General features: G+C 40.3%; 6 protein-coding genes across 11 annotated transcripts; all 6 read left to right on the forward strand.

Annotated features, from left to right (window-relative positions):
- Positions 1 to 260: 260 nt before the first annotated feature.
- On the forward strand, positions 261 to 3,007 carry LOC108140760 (hematopoietic lineage cell-specific protein). The gene is made up of 5 exons (XM_017263746.2): positions 261 to 279; positions 382 to 451; positions 632 to 834; positions 893 to 1,296; positions 1,374 to 3,007. Exons 3-5 carry the CDS (start codon positions 668 to 670, stop codon positions 2,456 to 2,458), a joined length of 1,656 nt encoding a protein of 551 aa, XP_017119235.1. The 5' UTR covers positions 261 to 279; positions 382 to 451; positions 632 to 667; the 3' UTR covers positions 2,459 to 3,007.
- A 1,145-nt stretch (positions 3,008 to 4,152) lies between these two features.
- On the forward strand, positions 4,153 to 13,725 carry LOC108140671 (protein Malvolio). 4 transcript variants are annotated; one of them, XM_017263614.2, is made up of 12 exons: positions 4,153 to 4,271; positions 6,438 to 6,654; positions 6,715 to 6,899; positions 6,964 to 7,128; positions 7,197 to 7,335; positions 8,094 to 8,249; positions 8,312 to 8,470; positions 8,536 to 8,981; positions 9,043 to 9,158; positions 9,228 to 9,319; positions 9,523 to 9,593; positions 11,325 to 11,744. In XM_017263614.2, exons 2-12 carry the CDS (start codon positions 6,439 to 6,441, stop codon positions 11,410 to 11,412), a joined length of 1,833 nt encoding a protein of 610 aa, XP_017119103.1. In that variant the 5' UTR covers positions 4,153 to 4,271; position 6,438; the 3' UTR covers positions 11,413 to 11,744. The 4 variants fall into 4 exon arrangements, with proteins under 4 accessions (XP_017119103.1, XP_017119105.1, XP_017119104.1 ...); XM_017263616.2 differs by lacking the exon at positions 11,325 to 11,744 and adding an exon at positions 11,036 to 11,285; XM_017263615.2 differs by lacking the exon at positions 11,325 to 11,744 and adding an exon at positions 9,900 to 10,295.
- Positions 13,726 to 14,024: 299 nt separating this feature from the next.
- Positions 14,025 to 15,156, forward strand: LOC108140444. The gene is made up of 3 exons (XM_017263175.2): positions 14,025 to 14,130; positions 14,183 to 14,666; positions 14,723 to 15,156. Exons 1-3 carry the CDS (start codon positions 14,073 to 14,075, stop codon positions 14,916 to 14,918), a joined length of 738 nt encoding a protein of 245 aa, XP_017118664.1. The 5' UTR covers positions 14,025 to 14,072; the 3' UTR covers positions 14,919 to 15,156.
- A 1,192-nt stretch (positions 15,157 to 16,348) lies between these two features.
- Positions 16,349 to 17,615, forward strand: LOC108140432 (protein takeout). Its single transcript, XM_017263158.2, has 3 exons — positions 16,349 to 16,496; positions 16,559 to 17,045; positions 17,222 to 17,615. The coding sequence occupies exons 1-3, from the start codon at positions 16,430 to 16,432 to the stop codon at positions 17,433 to 17,435; spliced, it is 768 nt and encodes a 255-aa protein (XP_017118647.1). The 5' UTR covers positions 16,349 to 16,429; the 3' UTR covers positions 17,436 to 17,615.
- A 111-nt stretch (positions 17,616 to 17,726) lies between these two features.
- LOC108140455 (circadian clock-controlled protein daywake-like) lies at positions 17,727 to 18,736 on the forward strand. 2 transcript variants are annotated; one of them, XM_017263188.1, is made up of 4 exons: positions 17,727 to 17,842; positions 17,896 to 18,214; positions 18,294 to 18,385; positions 18,440 to 18,450. In XM_017263188.1, the coding sequence occupies exons 1-3, from the start codon at positions 17,773 to 17,775 to the stop codon at positions 18,346 to 18,348; spliced, it is 444 nt and encodes a 147-aa protein (XP_017118677.1). In that variant the 5' UTR covers positions 17,727 to 17,772; the 3' UTR covers positions 18,349 to 18,385; positions 18,440 to 18,450. The 2 variants fall into 2 exon arrangements, with proteins under 2 accessions (XP_017118677.1, XP_017118676.1); XM_017263187.1 differs by having other exon boundaries at positions 17,896 to 18,385; positions 18,440 to 18,736.
- A 244-nt stretch (positions 18,737 to 18,980) lies between these two features.
- LOC108140415 (circadian clock-controlled protein daywake) lies at positions 18,981 to 20,068 on the forward strand. Of its 2 annotated transcripts, none has more exons than XM_017263133.2 (3): positions 18,981 to 19,106; positions 19,181 to 19,664; positions 19,719 to 20,068. In XM_017263133.2, exons 1-3 carry the CDS (start codon positions 19,034 to 19,036, stop codon positions 19,939 to 19,941), a joined length of 780 nt encoding a protein of 259 aa, XP_017118622.1. In that variant the 5' UTR covers positions 18,981 to 19,033; the 3' UTR covers positions 19,942 to 20,068. The 2 variants fall into 2 exon arrangements, with proteins under 2 accessions (XP_017118622.1, XP_017118624.1); XM_017263135.2 differs by having other exon boundaries at positions 18,994 to 19,110.
- The last annotated feature ends 9 nt before the right edge of the window (positions 20,069 to 20,077 follow it).

Genomic DNA, 20,077 nt, shown 5'->3' on the forward strand with positions numbered 1-20,077 from the left:
ATTTCAAGTGAACTATCACATAACCAGAATCGCGAACTAGTTCCCATTGCCCATTTTTTGAACCGAAAACAGCTAGATCATTAAGGGCATTCATGTTATAGTTGTATTTTTTTAGTAAAGAAACCGTATATTTTCTTGTTTTTTGCGGTTAGTGTGACCAGTGGCTGCTATCAGTACGCCCAGTCGAATAAGTAGTGCGGTAGTGCCATGTGCTGCCAGACTTTGGCAAATCGAAGAGAGTTTGAGAAGGTTGCCACATCGGCGGAGGACATTGTGCGTGTAAGTGTGCGTGAAAAGAAATTTAATAAACAAAGAGCTGCGCTCGCGGGCAGAGCACAAATTGCCTTGTACGCTCGTCAGTAAACTCCTTTCTCTTCACAGAAAATTGCAGCTACCAGAAAGCTCAAGCGGCACCAATTAAGCAATATCCATTGCAATTAGTCACCGGGCCGTGAGTATACACCACATTAACAGCGTCAGAAGCGTCTTGTTCTCGATCCGGCGTCGGCCCCTCCCTTCTTCGGCGTTTTGTGACCTGTTATCTTGGCCACGAATCGAATGAGAAGCCGGAGCCCCCTTAAAAACCTGCCCCGACCACTCACACTCGTTATGGTGTTTATCTACCCAGCAGATAAGGATAAGCGAGTAGTCAGTACCCGTTACCAGAATGTGGAAGGCAAGTGCCGGTCACCAGATACAGGCCTCCAGTGCCGCCTCCGCGGAGGACGATGACTGGGAGACGGATCCGGACTTCGTGAACGATGTCAGCGAGCAGGAGCAGCGCTGGGGATCGAAGACCATTGACGGCAGCGGCCGCACCGCCGGCACTATAGAGTGAGTCATCCGGTTTTCTTACGAATCGCAGTCTCGGGTTCATTGATCCCACTTGCAGCATGGACAAGCTGCGCGAGGAGACGGAGCAGGCCGATCTGGACAAGAAGAAGCAGCTGCTGAAGGACCAGAACGCGGGATACGGCTACGGCGGCAAGTTCGGCGTGGAAAAGGACCGTATGGACAAGTCGGCCGTGGGCCACGACTACCAGGGCAAGGTAGTCAAGCACGCCTCGCAGAAGGACTACAGCGATGGCTTCGGAGGAAAGTTCGGAGTGCAGGAGGATCGCAAGGACAAGTCAGCCGTGGGCTGGGACCACATCGAGAAGGTGGAGAAGCACGCCTCGCAGAAGGACTACGCCACTGGATTTGGAGGCAAGTTCGGCGTGCAGTCGGATCGAGTGGACAAATCGGCGGTGGGCTGGGATCACATCGAGAAGGTGGAGAAGCACGAGTCCCAGAAGGGTAAGATTCATTCTAAATTGCATTGCGCAAAGTTTCAGTAACTCTTATTTTGATAATAATCATTTTCCACATTCCAGATTACTCCAAGGGCTTCGGCGGCAAGTTTGGCGTACAGGAGGATCGCAAGGACAAGTCCGCCGTGGGCTGGGACCACATTGAGGCTCCGCAGAAGCATGCCAGTCAGGCCGACCACAAGGTTAAGCCCGTGATAGAAGGAGCCAAGCCATCTAATCTGCGCGCAAAGTTTGAGAACCTGGCCAAGAACTCCGAGGAGGAGTCGCGTAAGCGGGCAGAGGAGCAGAAGCGCCTCCGCGAGGCCAAGGACAAGCGGGATCGCGAGGAAGCCGCCAAGAAGACAGTGGCTGAGAACACACCGCGCACCTCGACGGACACGCCACCGCCAAAGGGTAGCAGGGCGGCCATTCAGACAGGTCGGACAGGAGGCATTGGCAACGCCATCAGTGCATTCAACCAGATGCAGTCGCCTGTATCGGAGACGCCACCGGCACGCAAGGAACCCATCGTCATTCCCAAGGCACAGCCTGTTAAAGTAGAAGCAAAGGAAGAGCCAGCGGTAACTCCAATTCCAGCGGCGGTTGTTGCTGCACCTGCTCCTGCAGTTGTCCCTGCTCCTGAGCCAGAGGCAAATCCAGTGCCTAAGGTTGCAGCTCCGCCACCGGATGTAGTTCCCCAGATTGAAGTGGAAACCGTGGACACGCCTCCCAGAAGCGAGCCGCCATCTCCAGTGCATGAGCCAACACCCCAAGTCCAACCACAGCCCCAACCGCAAGCCAATCCTGAGCCAGTAGTCGAAGAGGAGCCGCTGTACCAAAACCAGGCCGAGATTAAGGCCGCCTCCCCGCTGCCGGCCACGAATGGAGCAGCTTCCGAGGCAGTCGCTCCGAGTGCCGCAGCAAACGGGTCCCAGGAGGCCATCTATGCCAACTCTGACAATCTGGCCGACTACCTGGAGGACACCGGCATCCATGCTATTGCCCTGTACGATTACCAGGCGGCGGACGACGACGAGATATCCTTTGATCCGGATGACGTGATCACCCACATCGAAAAGATCGACGATGGCTGGTGGCGTGGATTGTGCAAGAATCGATATGGACTCTTCCCTGCCAACTACGTGCAGGTGGTGGGACAGAATTCTTAAATGCTTCCAATTGAAATTCGCGATAGAACAAAATCAAATTGTATTACTAACGAAAACTATAATACTGATGTTGGATTATAAAACCGTTTCGCTACTAACCTATTAATTTCGCGTGCCCCTTCCCCATCCATTGTTTCCCCTCTTCTCCCTCCAAATTATGTGCAACGAAAAGCTAGAGTTTGAAATTATTATTGTAACTTGTTATGCTAGCATTTTAACCAATCGAGGTATTCCATATTTTATATATCATTTACTGCATTTTACATTCTTTGTATTTAACACGTGTATTTGCCAAGAAAATATGCCAAGCTATTTATGTTTCACTTGAGCAATTTGTGGGCAAAACGTACATAATGCTCAATTCACATTTTATACTTTAGTTATGAAGTTTAATGTGTCAAGTAACGATTTTGCTCTATTTAAATTGTATAAAGTCTACGAGAGTTTCCCGCGTCATGTGAGATCTAATGTTGAAGACAGTCACAACAAAAAGTCTGCTCTTTTGATAAAGAAATACATAATTAATAAAGTTAATTAAAAACTCATTAAGAGTTATTGTTTTAATGGGGGACTGTCTTAGCCCAAAGAGAGTCTAAATGATCAAATTATACAAAGAAATCATACAATCTCATAAGTAGGAATCGCAACGAATATTTATTGTTAATAATTCAGAACGGCGTAAAATTTTATAAAACCCAATACTTAAATTTATTTTAAAAATGTTTTATTGAAAAACCTGAAAATTTAATTAGTTTGAGGTCTGAATTTACCATGGTTAATAGACATGTGCTACAATTTTTATTTATTTATATGTGACTTTCTGAATTATAAAATGCATTTGCGGCAGGGAACTTTACCAAGTTTGTTTGGAAACACGTTAGTTTGGTGCATACAAGATCTAAGTATTTGTATACATTAAGAACCTACCAATTTTTTGTCTAGTATGGGTCAATGCAATTGTCAAGGCCTTTCCATATGAAACGCATTTCTTATCAGCCGCTTATTAAGTGCAGTTTAATCTGGAAATATAGAGAAAACTACATGAACCCACTTACTGGTATGAATCATGGTATGTTGATACATGTGTATACATACATACATATATGGGTTTAACAAGGAAAGAGAACTTTGCATTGTGCTGATTTATCAGTTAAAAAACATAAGTTATAAATTTGAACGACAGCCAAAAAGAAGCGGCGACTTGATAAGTTGGTCGCGACCATTGGTCGACGGATCGCAATCAAAAGAAGTGCCAGACAAAATCAATGATACAGACCAAAAAGATAATTTATATATTTAATTTACAGCAGGTATTACGATAAAGTGTGCGTGCTGGTAACAGCGTGAGGAAAATTTAATTTTGATTGTCCATTGAATTGAAATGAGTATAGTACTAGTAATTTTCTATACTCACTCGACTAACGGTAATCCTAACCTGTGGTTAGTGATAAGAGAGAGAGAGAGAGGGAGAGAAAGAGAGAAACTGGCAAGGTCTTTGGACAAACCGGTATTTGAAGTGTCAAATTTAAATCTTTGGCGGCATTTCAGGTCACTCAAAGAATCCTAAGGCATTATCAAAAAATCCCCTTTCGAAAACCACTTTTCTCTCTCTCTATCTCTCCCACGCGCTCTCTCCCGCTCTGTGGCTGCTATCAGTACGCGAACTCGAATAAATAGGGGCTACGGGCAAATGCTATAGCCACTCGAAATCTTTGGTTGAACCATAAACTACTGTAGTGCCAGGTGCTGCCAGATTTTGGCAAAGCAAAGAGAGTGTGAGAAGGTTGCCACATCGGCCGAGGAAATAGTGCGTGTAAGTGTGAGTGAAAAGAAAGCAGCTGGTGCCCGAATCACAAATATTGCGAGAAAAATTAATAAACAAAGAGCTGCGCTCGCGGGCAGAGCACAAATTGCCTCGTACGCTCGTCAATTGCCGTTAACTAAGTCAACAATTGGCAGTCGAAGACGCCTTCTCTTCATAATTTTTTGTTGCTATTGTTTCTTTGTCGTGCCGTCCAACGTCACCGAATTCGTAAATTGGTCCGCGAGAAAAGCTCGGAAAATGCATTTATAAGCAGTAAAAAGTGCCGAGTCGCCTCTTCTTTTTGTTCTGAGTGATATAATAAAGACGAGGGGCTTCAATTAGTTATATCCACAGCTGCAAGTAAGCCCTATTTAAATGTAGGAAGTAGTGCTAGCCATGTTATCCAATAATTTACATCTCCATTAATATTTCGTGTTTTTACACGTGTGTGTGTGTGAGTGTGCGCAGGTGTGTGCTAATAACAAAACGTGCTCTCTTTCTCTCTCCCCCAAAACTCCCCCTCTCTTTTCTTTGCCGGCAAAGCGAGTGATGTATTATTGTTAAGATTAGTTCTTAGCCGTAAAAACAAGGTTTTCGCACTTTTAAATCCTCTAACAATAGCTTAGTTTCCCACAGGCAATTTCGTTTTATTGCCTGCGCACTCCCATAGAAAAAATTTAAGAACCCAATGAATCTTAAACAAAAAGCAAATAATTAAAGTTTCAAAACAAACGAATTAACAATCTGCTGCTGATAAGTAAGCTCTTCTATTTTCACATTACTGTTATCTTTGCTTAGAATTATGTTCGGTTTTGTTGTCAAGTGTTTTATTTTGGCCTGCTACTTATTAATTTGTTTATTCGCGCTGTCAGCGCAAAATGGTACGCAGTTTAATATATATTTTCTCGAAATAAACATAATTTTTTGTCAACACAAAAAGGAAAAAACTTTTAATTTGGACACTCAATAGCCCGCAAATTGTAGCAGATTTGGGTGTTTTTTTCGCAAAACAACTATCAAAATGTACGGTACATGATTTGGTACAAAAATGGTAGACGAACACGTAGCTAGCTGATTATATGCTTATCGGCTTGAATTCTGTTTTGGGGGCGTGGGTATTGCCGTACAACTGGGTAAACAGAGCGTAATGCGACATAAAATATTCCATTGAACTAGACACTTTCCGTTGATTCGTTACACTTTGCCTTAAAAAAGTTGCACCGAGCAATGGGCCCCATTAAAGCTCCATTAATGGCGCCTTGATTTGGTCATCTCGGTTGCTATATACTATACATACACCCGATTAAATGCCACATCTAAGTAGACATTTCGCGATGCTCTCGGGCTCTTTGTCTTTGTTTTGCTCCGATCCGTCCGTCATCGATGAATCGATGTGGAAAGCCTTATAGCAGATATATAGGCATCAGTGGGGCAGCAGCGCTTGTCAAGGTGAGCCACTTGGCTCTTTTTTCAACAATACATATGGTTTGAAGAGCTCTCGGCTGCTCAGGCATCCCATACAACCTGCACTTGTAATCGCTTGTATCAAATAAACAGAATACCAAAATTCATATCGATTTGCAGGTCAACAGTCTCATATTTCCGTACAGTTGTCTTGTTTTTTTTTTTTTTTAAAGATATATATTTGCTTAATGCAAATGTGTTTAAACAATAAATACTCGCTGTGGTAAATTGGATAAGAGAATTTCAATTACTGGACGGTTGAGTGGAATTAAATGTGAGTCACAAACCTCTGTTTTATTTCCTCAAAAAGGCTCACAAGTAAATACGACAATATGAAATTCATATTATTCCTCCGTTATCAGTTCCACCAATCAAATGCCTCTCAAACTATTTTTGTTTTTAATTTATGTACTTGCCACGCAGGTTGAATTATGATGAAATTCTCTTAATACGAAAAAGAATATATGTATGCATGCCAAGAAGTTATATGGTGCAGAAATCACAATCTCATATATCGCGAAATTTATTTGTTTGTTGTTTGCATTATGATAATGATAATTAAGTTGAAATCACAAGCAGATGCTCAATTAAATGGAAATTGTGAGAACTTTTAGCAGGTGAAACAATCATAGATTCACTTAGAACAGTCGGTACGAGTAGTGGACGGAAATGGGAGCATGTGTTTAATTTTAATTCGATTCTCCGTTTCAGCATGTCTTCAAATGAGGCGTACCACCGGAATAACGAGCCTGGCGCTGGTGGAGATGGCCCCTGTGAATCTGCTAGTGGATCCGCCGGAGGCAGTCAGCGGAGCAACCATCTGCACCACCAGCAAATACTCAACGAGACGACCTATCTAAAACCCGCCGCCAAGCAGGCCTACTTCAGCGATGAGAAGGTCCTCATACCCGATGATGATCGCACAAACGTGAGTTCAACCTAAATGACCAAGCTAAGCAAACTTAAACCATTACCTTATACTCTCCAGGTGAGTTTCAGCTTTCGCAAGCTGTGGGCCTTTACGGGACCCGGTTTTCTCATGTCTATTGCGTATCTGGATCCCGGTAACATTGAATCCGATATGCAGTCTGGTGCGGCAGCCAAGTACAAGATCTTGTGGGTCTTGCTCTGGGCCACTGTCTTGGGTCTGCTCATGCAACGCTTGGCTGCAAGGTGAGTGGGTCTCCACAGCCCCCCAATAAATGAAAATTAAAACTGTTTATGATTTCCCTTGCAGGTTGGGTGTGGTTACTGGCCTGCATCTGGCCGAGATGTGCTACAGACAGTACAAGCGTCTGCCGCGTTGGATCCTCTGGATAATGATTGAGATAGCCATTATTGGCTCCGACATGCAGGAGGTTATTGGCACGGCCATCGCCATATACTTGCTGTCCAATAAAGTGTAAGCAAATCTAATGCGCGTTATATTGCAATACTCAGTACTTATGCGGGTTTTCCCCTCTTTTGTAGAGTGCCTTTGTGGGGCGGCGTGCTGATCACCATTGTAGACACGTTCACGTTCCTGTTTCTGGACAAGTACGGCCTACGCAAGCTGGAGTTCCTATTCGGTTCCCTCATCACCATCATGGCTGTCTCATTTGGCTATGAGGTAAGTTCCAATCGAGTGCAAAAAAGTACTCAAATTTAGGTAGCCTCTTTGTTGTTAAAAGTAATCCCCGAAAACTGCGAAAAATTCCCCTGGCTAAGCGACAATAAAGTTGTCATGAGAACAAATTGCCAGACGTGAGTGCAAAAATAATTTGTTTAAACAATTGTGCTAAAGCGTTATGGAAAAAACACAGCAGTATCATTTTTATGCCTCGTAAATTTTAAATTTTCAGTTGGTAGCGGTTTTTTGTAATATTACTAATTTTCTGAAGCCAGCCCTTAAGCAAACTTCATTTACTCTTTAATTTACGACAGCGTCATGTTTACAGCCCAGATAATAAGTAATTGTACTTGAGCTGTCTGTCTTCAGTCGGTCATGCAGATGATTAGATAAGCAGCACTTGCACATTTTAAGGGGCTATGTACTGGGGATTCATGGTATTTCGTTTGTCGCTGGCCAGGCACATGATGCTGCCGGAAATGACAAACAATTCTATATGGGATAAATAATACCAGACCTTATCAATTTGATTATACAATGCAGAATTTTACAAATATCCATTGGGGATTTTCAGCGATTGTAAAACCAATGCAAAAAATATGTAAACCCTCGGGACTTTGAAAATATTTTTACAAATGAGAAAATTGTTTTCGTCATCCTTTGAGTTAATAAGGAGATAACTTAGAGGATTTCTCTTGTTCCCCTATTAATTGCATAAAGCTATTGATTCATATTTTATGTTATTTTTTTCATTTTAGTATATTGTATCCGCCCCCAACCAGGGTGAGGTTCTTGAGGGGATGTTTGTGCCCTGGTGCTCTGACTGCAATTCGAATGTGTTGCTGCAGGCGGTGGGCGTAGTAGGTGCTGTCATAATGCCCCACAATCTCTACCTCCATTCGGCCTTGGTTAAGGTATAAAACCACTCACCACTTACTTTACGTTTTTGTGTTAAAAACTAAGTTTCCCTTAACAGTCCCGAGATATAGATCGTCGCCAGCCAAAGAAAGTAAGCGAGGCGAATTTCTACTTCTTCATTGAGGCCTCCGTAGCTCTTTTTGTGTCCTTTATCATCAACCTGTTTGTGGTGGCTGTGTTTGCCCATGGCATGTACGGCAAGACGAACAAAGATGTGGTGAGTAGAGGATCTTGAGATTCAAATGAACAAGAACTAAGGGCTAGCTTTTACTTATTCACTAGCTCGATGTGTGCACCAACAAGTCAATGTACGAGGATGCTAAAATGTCATTTGTGGACAGTGTGAATGGAACTGCAATAATCGATGCGGATCTATACAAGGGTGGACTCTTCCTTGGTTGCACCTTTGGCGCTGTGGCCATGTACATTTGGGGCGTGGGCATTCTGGCTGCGGGTCAGAGCTCCACCATGACAGGCACCTATGCCGGCCAGTTCTCCATGGAGGGATTCCTCAACCTGCAATGGCCGCGCTGGTGTCGCGTGCTGGTCACGCGCTGCATTGCCATCATTCCCACCTTCTGCCTGGCCATGTTTAGCAAGATGGAAGATCTGACCAGCATGAACGACATCCTAAATGCGGTGATGTCGCTGCAGCTGCCATTCGCTGCCATACCCACCATCGCATTCACCTCGTGTGCCGCCATCATGGGCGAGTTCGTCAACGGATTGTGAGTGATATTGACACGTTAAATTGACTGTCGGGCAGCATTTAATTTTCTGTATTCACAGGGGCAACAAAATCGTTTCTATTCTGCTGACCATTGTGGTGATTGGCGTTAATTTGTACTTTGTAGTGGTGCAGGTGGAGAACATGGAAATTAAAGGCGGTTTGCTTGCCCTAGTCTGTGAGTAGTCAATGGTTTTTATTACTTTGCCTTATGCTTATGATTTTCCTTTTCTCTACCTTATTCCAGGTATATTTGCTATTCTGTACTTGCTGTTTAACCTATACCTTGTGATACACATGGCCGCTTGCATGGGCAATCAGCGCTTGATGAACAGTCGGGTGAGTATTTGGGCCACTTATCAAGTGGGCTTAGCGAGTCACAAATTAGACGAACGTTTTGACACATTTTAAAGCATCACTGATACTGTCATCAATGCCCCGACTTTATCAATTTACGTGACTGACCACATATGGTTCTTGGGGGCTTTGGAGGGCTTTTGCCTTCTTCATCTACTGGTACTCAAGGTATTCTCTGTTTACAGTGGGTTCAGCGCTTCGTGTTGCCAAGCCAAAACAGCTTTTCGATAAAGAACGCCAACTCGACGTATGCCAGGTATGTTCCAGATTGTATTTACCCAACAATATCACCATTCGCACCACACTCAAATGCACAAACTCTCTCACTCTGCATCTCCCTCTTTAGTAGCTATCTCTTTTAACCTTTTGCTTGGTATTAAGTTTCTATCCGCACTGTTCTTCAACCGAATTGGCTCTACTTCTTCCAATTAATCCTAATCCTTTCCCCATATGTAAGCTCTAAGCCTGTACCTAACTAATCCACATCTGGTTATGATCTCTAAACCGAAACTAAACTCCCAAATCGTATCTTGCTATGCTCTCTTCTCTCGATTCTTCACAGTGATGTAACCTTAGTTGTAGGCGAATCAGCTACTAACACGGTGAAAGGTCTCGAAACCGTCTCGGAGAAAGTGCCTAACTGAATCATCCCAGTGACTCATTCAGGCCCGACTCCCCCACACACAACCTTGTGATATTAACACTAAATCACACGCTTAATACTACTAACAAGTACCTAGTAGGGCTCTACGAAACCCTTAAATTTGTAAGGCATGTCTTTAGGGAAACTACGTTTGTAAATAGAAAGCATTTACCCATCACAACGATGGGGTCCTATAGATAGTAAGCGTGTCTCCGGTAAGTCCACTGATTGCTTTATCGAGCAATGGGTATTATGTACTCATAAGGCTTTGGCGCTTAGCATGTTAAATAAAGTTGCATTTACCACTAAGTATTACTCGAAGTCTTTCAATTTATTGGTAATTGGTATTTGGCCATAAGTGCGAGGTGAAGCCGTTCCATAAATGGTAGATAATCGATATTAAAAGGTCTTACTACAAAAATGGAATTACTACGAACAGAAATAAAATTTTTAGTTCTATTAATATAATTTAAACATACATATAGTGTTTAAGCATTTTGTAAGTAAGTTATAAGACGCCTTAAATTATTTTAAGCTTTGTGTTATGGAAGTGGGCATTAAAACACTTTGGGCGTGGCTCATTTATCATTCTAATCTCAAAGCACTTCGAATTTGTGGCTAATTTTCAAATAATTTTGTATCATGACATTTCTCTTTTGTTATATGTACTTGGAAACCCTGTACTCTCTGTATGTGTCTGTGTGTTTCTCCACCGTCCCTCTCTATCCGTACTATCTTATACACCCTACTCTTATACTCGGTGTCGACTACACGACTGGATTGATTGATGTTTCCCGTTTCCCATTCAATTTTGTCTAATTGAAATGTGCGATACAAATACACAAAACAACAACTACAACAAAAACAACCAACTTTTTCAAATTGACACACAAAAACAAATTTTAACTTGAACACACACAAACACACACGTGCACAACAACCACAAAAATGTATTTTCTTTCTATGTGGAAATGGATTACTTGGCATTGATACAAACAAATTGAAATTACTTTTCGAAACTTTTAAACGAATTTGTTCAAAATTGATTTCTGAAGAATGGCGCATAACATGCAAAATTTTAATGCAAAACATAATCGAAGGCTAAACGAAAGCGAGACTAAATGAATTTTCCAAATTTCAATCGATTGAAATCGTGTGCCATGACCATTGAAATAATCAAAAATACATTTTTCTTCACTTGACTTTAAATATCATGGCCAAAATGCGGCGCGCTCAAAGTTGTGCTGGTCAAAACTGATTTTCTTTTTTTTTGCTTGGGGCCTCATCAACGTGAAACTACTACCACTTCAATTCTGGATCGGATTCTGCAAATAATGTAAATAGCGAGCTGACGCTTAACGATAATGGAATCGCAAGAAACTCGATTCAAAATCCAAATCAGAATCTCACTCAACGAAACCAATTAAGATAGTCTTAAGTCAAATTTCCTCAGCTTTTTTAGCTTAATTGAAATACTTAAAAATTCGCGTCCAAATTTATGTAAAGAATTTAATCTCCTAAGTCCTGCACTATAAGTATTTTCCTATAGATGTCCTTATCAATATATTTTTTAGGCGAATGTACGTACTACTCTTCTGAAAACATTTTGTTGATATTAGAAGCTTTGTATAAATCATTTTGTTAATGTTAGATTTTGAATGTAAATTATGTAGACATATTTATTAACTGTAGAATTTCTAGACTAGAAATAAATAAATTTCCCAAAACTTTCCCTTCTTCTTTTCCAGACAATAAAAATACAAATTTCGTTTGTGTGTTCGCTGGTGGTTTTTTACTTTGTTTGCTTTTAACTTAATTGTTTACCTGTGTATTATAATGTGCTTTGAAATTTCATGAGGTGATTTTTTCTGTATGTTTTGCTAACTTTGTACGAATTGTAAATTTAATTTTACGTTGATACTTTTTTTTCTATTGTTAAGCTAATTGTGTCACTATTAAGGGAGAGCTTCAGTGTGGCTTTAAACCGATTATAAATTTTAATGACAAAGCTTTTAGTTATATTTTACTTTGAATATTTTGATAGCAAAATATTTTGATTTTACTTTTGCTCAAATATTAAAAAAAACAAGAAGGGAAGCTTTACTTTACCTTAATTGTAATATTCTATAAAACGACTTTGTATTGATGCAAATATATATTTAAAAACAAAAAACATGATTTTTCGATAAAAATGTGGCTTTTTGTAAAATTAAAAACATATGTATCTACGTAATTTGTATGTTGAAAAAAAGCGTAATTATTTTTATTTTCTTAAAATTCTTCTACTCCCAAAAACAAAAAATTGTCATAGCTATTGTTACATGAATTTTAAATGATAAGTATTAAATGAATACCACGAAAGTATCAAAATAAAACTTTTGTAGTGTAAAAATAAGAAGTTACACTACAATTTTAGGCTCTTCCGTTTAGAAATGAAACCAAACAGTATAAAGGTTATGTTATTAAGTATTGAATTAGTACTTATACTTTAATACTGTCTGTAGTTTATTTTCAAGACACACCTATTACAATTGAATTTTCAGTTTTCTTTTTGGGTGTATTCATTTTCGGCTTGTTTCTATGGGAGCTGAGACACTAGTTTGCGTAGAACTGGACGGACTAACGGACACGGCTAGATCAACCCAATATATATTCTTTGTAAGGTCCTTTACTGCGTTTTAAACTTTTTATCAAACTATAAAACCCTCTGCAAGAGCTGTGTGAAATAGGGGTGAACGGCTTGTACATACGTATATATAATTGAATAAATTTAATTAAATTTAATTTGCATTGACGAGAGATTTGCACTCAAACCAACATTATACATACCCTCCATCAACCATCAATCATTTATACAATTTTTCCCATAACTTTTCTTGCAGGATTGCCACGAGTGCCGAAAACGAGGTAGAGGGTATTGACGGTGAGGACGCGTAGCCATTACTGTGCTGCACTGATTCCGATGGCAGTGAGGACGTTTGTTTCACGAACAGCAACAACAACGAGGTCGGCTGCCCAAGCAGCAATCTGAACGGAACTGGGCGGCATCACGTCGTCCTCAGCTAGCGGTGGCGTTCGAATTGGCTCCGGGAATGCCGCCGGCGTAACAAACTACTCGACAAGGGACACGATGTGGCAGATTCTTCCGGGGCCAGACCGGGGTTCGATTCGGTCTGGCTGGCGGGGAATAGATTGGCGTCCGTTGTTGCTTCGGGTATTATTTTTTAAGAGGTCCTCCGAGAGGACCTGGGATCAGTGTAACATAATAACTAAATTTGAATGCATACCAAAAATGGGTAATGAACACTACTTACTGAAAAGCGCAGAGAGACAAAAAACCAAATCCATGAGATCGTCGAAATTAACACTAATTGAAAGCACTTTTAATTAATGCATATAGTTGTAAAATCTATTATTGATAAGGCTGTGAAATTAACTGAGCGTAAATCGAACCACATCAATTGTCTAATCGTTTTTAAATTTTCATGTCAAAATTATATCAGTTTGTGTCTCTATATTGAATGTGTGTATGTAATTATTTATCAAATGTTTTAAAAAAGAAACCTACTACTTTGTATTTATTTTGTACTATTAAACCTTAGAACTCCTTCATAAAGCTGCACTTTAATGGAAAGTAAAGGTCCACAGGAGTCTTTCATCTCCTAGCTAGCTACAAACAAATATTTTAAAAATTGTTGTGTACAAAAATTGCTATAAATAAAGATTTTTATTATATTAAGGAAAATATTTATCATAGGTCATTATTTTTATACCTTAAATTTAGGAGTGTTGGTTTACGTCAAAAACTGAAATTATCTAAGAAAACGTGTTGCAAACGACCGTAACATTCAGTGTAATGATCAATTGGATGAATGAAAGTGAAAATTATAGCCCGAAACGGATAATAAGCTACTCATTAAATCTACTCATAGTGTTAGGTGTCGGGTGTGGGCGTCTATTTACTTAGGTTTCAATTATTCGATTTGCATATGCATGTAACCGGCAATTATTTGCTGGCGTTAATGGCCTATAAAAGCGAATAGTTAGTCGCAAGCTCATCCATTAATTAGCTGACCCCCAAACCGAATTGTGATGAGGTTAATCCTATTTGCGAGTAGTCTGTGGATAGCTCTTGCCCTGGGACAGCTACGTAAGCTAAAGAATATTCTTTGGTTAACCGAAATCATTTGTAAATCGTTTAGCTCCTGAGATTGAAAGATGTGAGGCTGGCGGTTCAATTTGCATAGCGAAAACCGTGACCAGTATCTTGCGATTGTATCCCAAGGGCCTGCCCTCCATTGGATTGGATGCTCTCGATTCGATTGGATTCGATAATGTGATCGTTAGCCGTATGGAACCAGATGGGCCGGCAACGTTGGATCTCAGATTCTACAATTTAACCGTAAGGGGATTCGCGGACTCTACAGTGGCGGAGGCAAAAGGGTTCGATGGGGAACTGCCGCGAGTTCTGGAGATTAGTGGCTGGATTCCATTGCTGCAACTGGATGGGTATTACGAGATGCATGGCAGTCTGCTGACGATGCCCATTCAGGGCAGGGGCCAGGCACAGGTGGAGATCAAGGAATGCCGCTTTCGCTGCAAGGTGAGGGCAGTGGAGCAATTCCGAGGAGATGGCAAACGATATGCCGACATAGCCAAGGTCAAGTGCTTGCTGGAGGTGCAGGGGTAAGATTACGTTTTGTACTGATTTGCACTTGATTTAAGAATTTCTTCCTCATCAGTATGCATCTGAATTTTGAAAATCTTTTCAATAACCCCGAGTTGAGCGATGCCATGAACGGTGTGGCCAACACCAAGTGGCTGGATATTTGGCATACCCTTCGCAAGGGTATCACATCGGCAGTGGATCAACTGGTCGAATCCCTTCTAAAACGAGTGGCCAACAAGTTGCCATATGACAATTTCTATAGAGATTAGACATTTAAAAAAATCGTTTTTTTGTATTTCTTTTGTTTTTCAGTTTTACACAAATTAGATATAATTTAGAAATTTTATTTGGTTCATTTGTTTTGTACTTTCATTTTTAAAACAGTTTTTCAAATTCTATTTGTTTGATAGCTAAACAATTATTTAATTATTTAAACCTTTTTTTTATCAGAAGTTAGCATGAAATGGTTAAATGATTTACAACCCGAATAATATAAATATACCCCGGTGTTTCTCGCCCAAGCCGTTCTTTTAATTTATAGTTATTAAACTATGAAAAAGGACTGTGAGTTAGAAGCTCAAAAAAGCTTCTTAAACCAGTTTAAGTTTTAAACTTAATAAAGTAGCCGTTTAGCTTTAAGTGCTTTTCAGTGGAAATAATGCAATTAAGTTAGCTATTTCTCGCAGCTAATCAATTGCGTAAGATTTTTAACGTTACTAAGCTTTAAACGAAAAACTGTGTTATTATATTTCGAACAGCCTCTGATATAGAGAAGTGTCGCTGCCAGGGCGATAAATGTCTTTTGTGGGCATCAATATGGTGATCTGGTGACACGGAAAACCAGGACTGCCTGAGATAATTGTGTTACCACAGGATGCTTTTAAAATAGCATCTTTAAAATAGCAATCGAAATCTACACTTTTGGCACAACTGGATTGTGAGTTACCAATAGTCTACGGTTTTGAGAACACAAAAGTTACTAAGAGTGTGGGATTCGACCACTCGCAGGTAGAGATACCTTTATCCCAGTTTCCCTCGAAAGTAAAAACGACGGTCTAGGCCAAATTATTTTTGCTTACCGCGGACGACAACTTATATGCAAAACTATAGAGTTTAGTCTAACTGTTGATTTAGATCGGTAGAATGAATTTTATGCAGATTTATATTTCCAAAAGTAATCGAAGATTTCGAAAAACTAAACGATATTTTCGCTTCAGTGCCCTATTATGAACTGTTTAAAAGCTTATACCCTTTGTCCAATTTTTTTTTTATGAACTTACGAAATTATTCTGTTTAATACCACTTATCATCATTCAGGTGTGGTGAAAGCACAAATACTAGAAGCTTTTCAGCTTAGCTCTCATTTTAAGGAGAGAGAACGATCGTGCAAAGTTAATATAAAGCAGTAAATTATTTTATTGCAACACTGGTAAAAACAATAAAATTTATTTATGATACCTAGATGTATAAATGTATAAATGTATATGGATAAATTTAATTTTTTGGCATACACTTAAATGAATGTTAACCTGTTGTAGAAGAAATATTTACAGGGTATACATTTTATACAGTACAGACTACTTCAGATGTAGATGTTTTTCTCAGTGAGTATAGACAACACGTTATGATAATGGCAGTTGCTTAGATTTCCTCATGAATGTTACGTCCTAACAAGAAATCTGTTTTAATCACCGAGTAGTTGCCATCAGCTATGCAAGTGCATCGGACTATTGAGAGCTTAGCGTAATCTGTGGAGGATTCATTTTCATACCGCTGTGAGATGCGTTACTTGGTCTATCTGCTTATTAGCCTTCAGCTATACGTTGGACTGCAGTGTCAGACCTTGCGTGGGTGATTTATGGCGAATATCCTTGTAAGAACCAGAAAACTGACTTAACCTATTCCACAGCTGCCAAGATAAAGAAATGTCACTACGGCGACGGCAAGTGCCTGGTGGAATCGACCAATGCTCTGTTGAGGACCTACCCAAAGGGCATTCCCGAGGTCAGTCTGAAGCCCTTTAATGTGGTGCCCGTGCGGGATTGGCTGCTGGTCAACGACTCCCAGGTGGGTGGGGCCTGGTACTTCTTCGAGCTACTCAATCAGATCAACTACGGCTTCGAGAACACCACCATCACGGAGATCCTGGGCTTCGACCGGGACCCCACCTCCTCCAAGATAGAAATTCACGGAAAGATTCCCCGACTGGTCTACAAGGGCGACTATCTGGCCAAAGGTCGGATGCTTTGGTTCGTGGATATAAACTCACACGGAACCTCCGAGTCAGATTTTCTCAATTTCCGGTTCGGTCTTACGTTAAAAGTGCGCATCGAGTACAGGAACAATAAGCGATATCTGAAGATCTATCAACTGGTCCCGAATATAAGGCTTGACCGGTGAGCTTATTATGTTTTTTCCTAACAAAAACTTAAATTTAAACTTTTATTAAATATATATTTTTTTAAAACTTTAATCATTCTATTTAGAATATCATTAGTATAGATATATAAATTATTGGTGATTAAGAACTATGATCAGTTTTCATGATACATTTACTATGCTCTGTCAAAAGGTGGATTATGTGGCTGGACAACTTCTTTCCGGATAACTACGATCTGACCATAGCAATTAACAATTTGTTTAATCGCAACTGGGTGGAGTTCTGGAACGAATTGGAGCCGGGTATCCTGCCCCTGTTTGAAACCGTCTTTCTTGGCATGATCGAGGATCTATTTGAAAAAGTACCTTACGATGATCTGTTCCTAGCTGATGAAGACTCTAAGTAGACTTAAGCTTGGCAGCATTTACTTAAACATTGTTGGTAGTAAAATTGTAAAAATCTCTATAGATGTTTTCTTTAAATTATTTTTAGCTCACTTAACAAATGTGATAGCATACACCCCACAGATAAGCAGTTTGAAAAAATACACCTCTTTGTAGAATAAGAATAAATGAAATGAAAACTAGTTTTGGTTTGTGCACATTCCAACCAGGTTTGTTGGCCTTAAAAACTGCGAGTGAAATATGAGAGTCATACTGGTTGCAAATCGTAAGTTTAATTGCAATTCGACTGTTGATGCCAACACACGCTTACACTTTGAGCTTTTCATCTAACAAGGCAAAATGTGGGCTTGTTTCATAACGATCATAGGTCTGCTGCAACTGGTTGCCATTCGGAGATGTGAAGCACTGGGTGAGACATCAATACAGATCAAAAACAAATCTGAACTGGTCGATTTCTCCCAGACGTAACCAAGTACACTAAGAGATGTCACTACGGAGAATCCAAATGTATCATTCAGAGTATGAACCAAGTCATAAAGAGTTATCCAAAGGACATCCCGGTTTTGGGCTTGAAACCCATCGAAATTGTCGACATAAAGGACTTTAAAATTTGGAAAGACGTGGACATTGGCGCCGTGTGGTTCAAATTCCGGATGTACGACCAGCAGAACTACGGATTTGAAAACACAACGATCACCGAAGTCAGAGGCTTTGGCAGGGATCCTACTTCGTCCTTGGTGGAGATTCATGGCGAGATTCCCCGACTCGTGCACAAAGGAAAGTACGTAGTCAACGGGAAGATTTTGTTTATAGAGACGAATTCCATGGGCGAATCGGTGTCTGATTTTCAAAACTTTAAGTTCTTTCTCAAGCTTAAAGTCCTCATTGAGTATCGGAACAATAAGAGATATCTGAGGGTGCACCAGCTAGTGCCACGGCTTAAATTGGATCGGTAATATTATACGTGAGACCCATATTATCTTTGATAACAACTTGTGTTTTTCAGTTGGATTATCGGGCTGGACGACTTCTACGTTGAAAACTCCGACTTAACTATAGCCGTTAATGAAGTTATCAATAAGAATTGGGTGGAGTTCTGGAACGAACTGGAGCCGTCGATTTTGGAAGTTTTTCAAAGTGTTTTCACTAATCTTATTGAAGATGTATTCCAAAAGGTACCATATGACGATCTTTTCATCGAAAATTAGTAGCTTATAAAGTTAAAATAAGGCCATATCAATTTAATTGATTTTATAATTTTTTTAAGCAAGTTCCTATTAAATAAAAAGTTTAAAAAATCCTACTTTTATTATACTCCTATTATTAAATTTTAAAAAAATCCTACAATTGGATGGTAATTGTTTTATAGAGGGTTATCATCTTATAAACGAATGGTACATAACGTAGATTCTACATTCATTGATGATTTACAAATAGCTCGAGTTGAAAATGCAAATAAGACAAGTAAAGCTTGCAACCGGTTTAATATAAATGGAGGCGCATAATTACCTACCAGTTGTTTTCCACCATACGATTTCAAATGACAACCGACGGCTGAAGGCACTAGAAGTGCACCTAGTCAACTAGTTACACAAACTAGATGGGAATGCGTTATATACTATTCATTGTGCTGAGCCTGCAGCTCGTCGGATTGCTGCAGAGCCAGATGATACGTAGGTAACAAAGTCCAGGCTCCGGATGCCAAAATAATACAAAATAATATTTCGATTATTATACGCATTGCCAGCCAAGGAAATTAAAAAGTGCCGCTTTGGAGAATCTCAGTGCATCGTGGACTCGATGAATGTGTTAATAAAGAAGTTTCCAAGAGGAATACCGGCGCTGGGACTAAAACCCATCGATGTGGTGGACATCAGGAACTCAAAGTTCTGGAACGACGAGAAGGTAGGCGCCTTCTGGCTGCAGTTTGATCTGTTCGATCAGGTGAACTATGGCTTCGAGAACACGACGATCACCAAGGTTAATGGTTTCGACGAGAATCCCACCTCCAGCCTGATCGAAATACACGGCCGGATACCCAGTCTCATCCACAAGGGCAACTACTTTTCCCAAGGAAGAGTGTGGATTGTGAAGCTAAATTCCACGGGAGAATCCTTTTCTGACTTTCAGAACTTTCGCTTTGTCCTCAAGCTGAAGGTGATCATGGAGTATCGGAATAACAAGCGCTATCTAAAGATCTACAAGCTTACACCCTTTGTGAACATGGATCGGTAGGTTGTGCTCCTCTAGAGTCCGACACCATCTAAACGGATATTGTTTTTCAGATGGGTTTTTTGGCTGGACAACTTTTTCGAATCGAACACGGATATGTCGATAGCCATTAATCATGTATTCAATCAGCACTGGGTGGAATTCTGGAACGAGCTGGAACCCAGAAATCTAAAAATATTCGCCAGTGTTTTTCGCGATATATTCGAGGATGTCTTTGAAAAGGTCTCCTATGACGATATGTTCTTACCAATTGCTAAGGAATTCTCAAGTAAATGATTGAAGTCTTTGTAGACTAAGGCATTATATTTTTATCGGAGTCATAGAAGGACAAAGATTAATATGGCTCGCAAACCGGTTGTACCAATTGATTTGCATTAAATATGTTATTGTTGATAGTTGAAAAGCTTCGCTT

Source organism: Drosophila elegans, unplaced genomic scaffold, assembly GCF_018152505.1.
Source record: "Drosophila elegans isolate 14027-0461.03 unplaced genomic scaffold, ASM1815250v1 contig_476, whole genome shotgun sequence".
Classification (NCBI taxonomy): Eukaryota; Metazoa; Arthropoda; class Insecta; order Diptera; family Drosophilidae; genus Drosophila; species Drosophila elegans.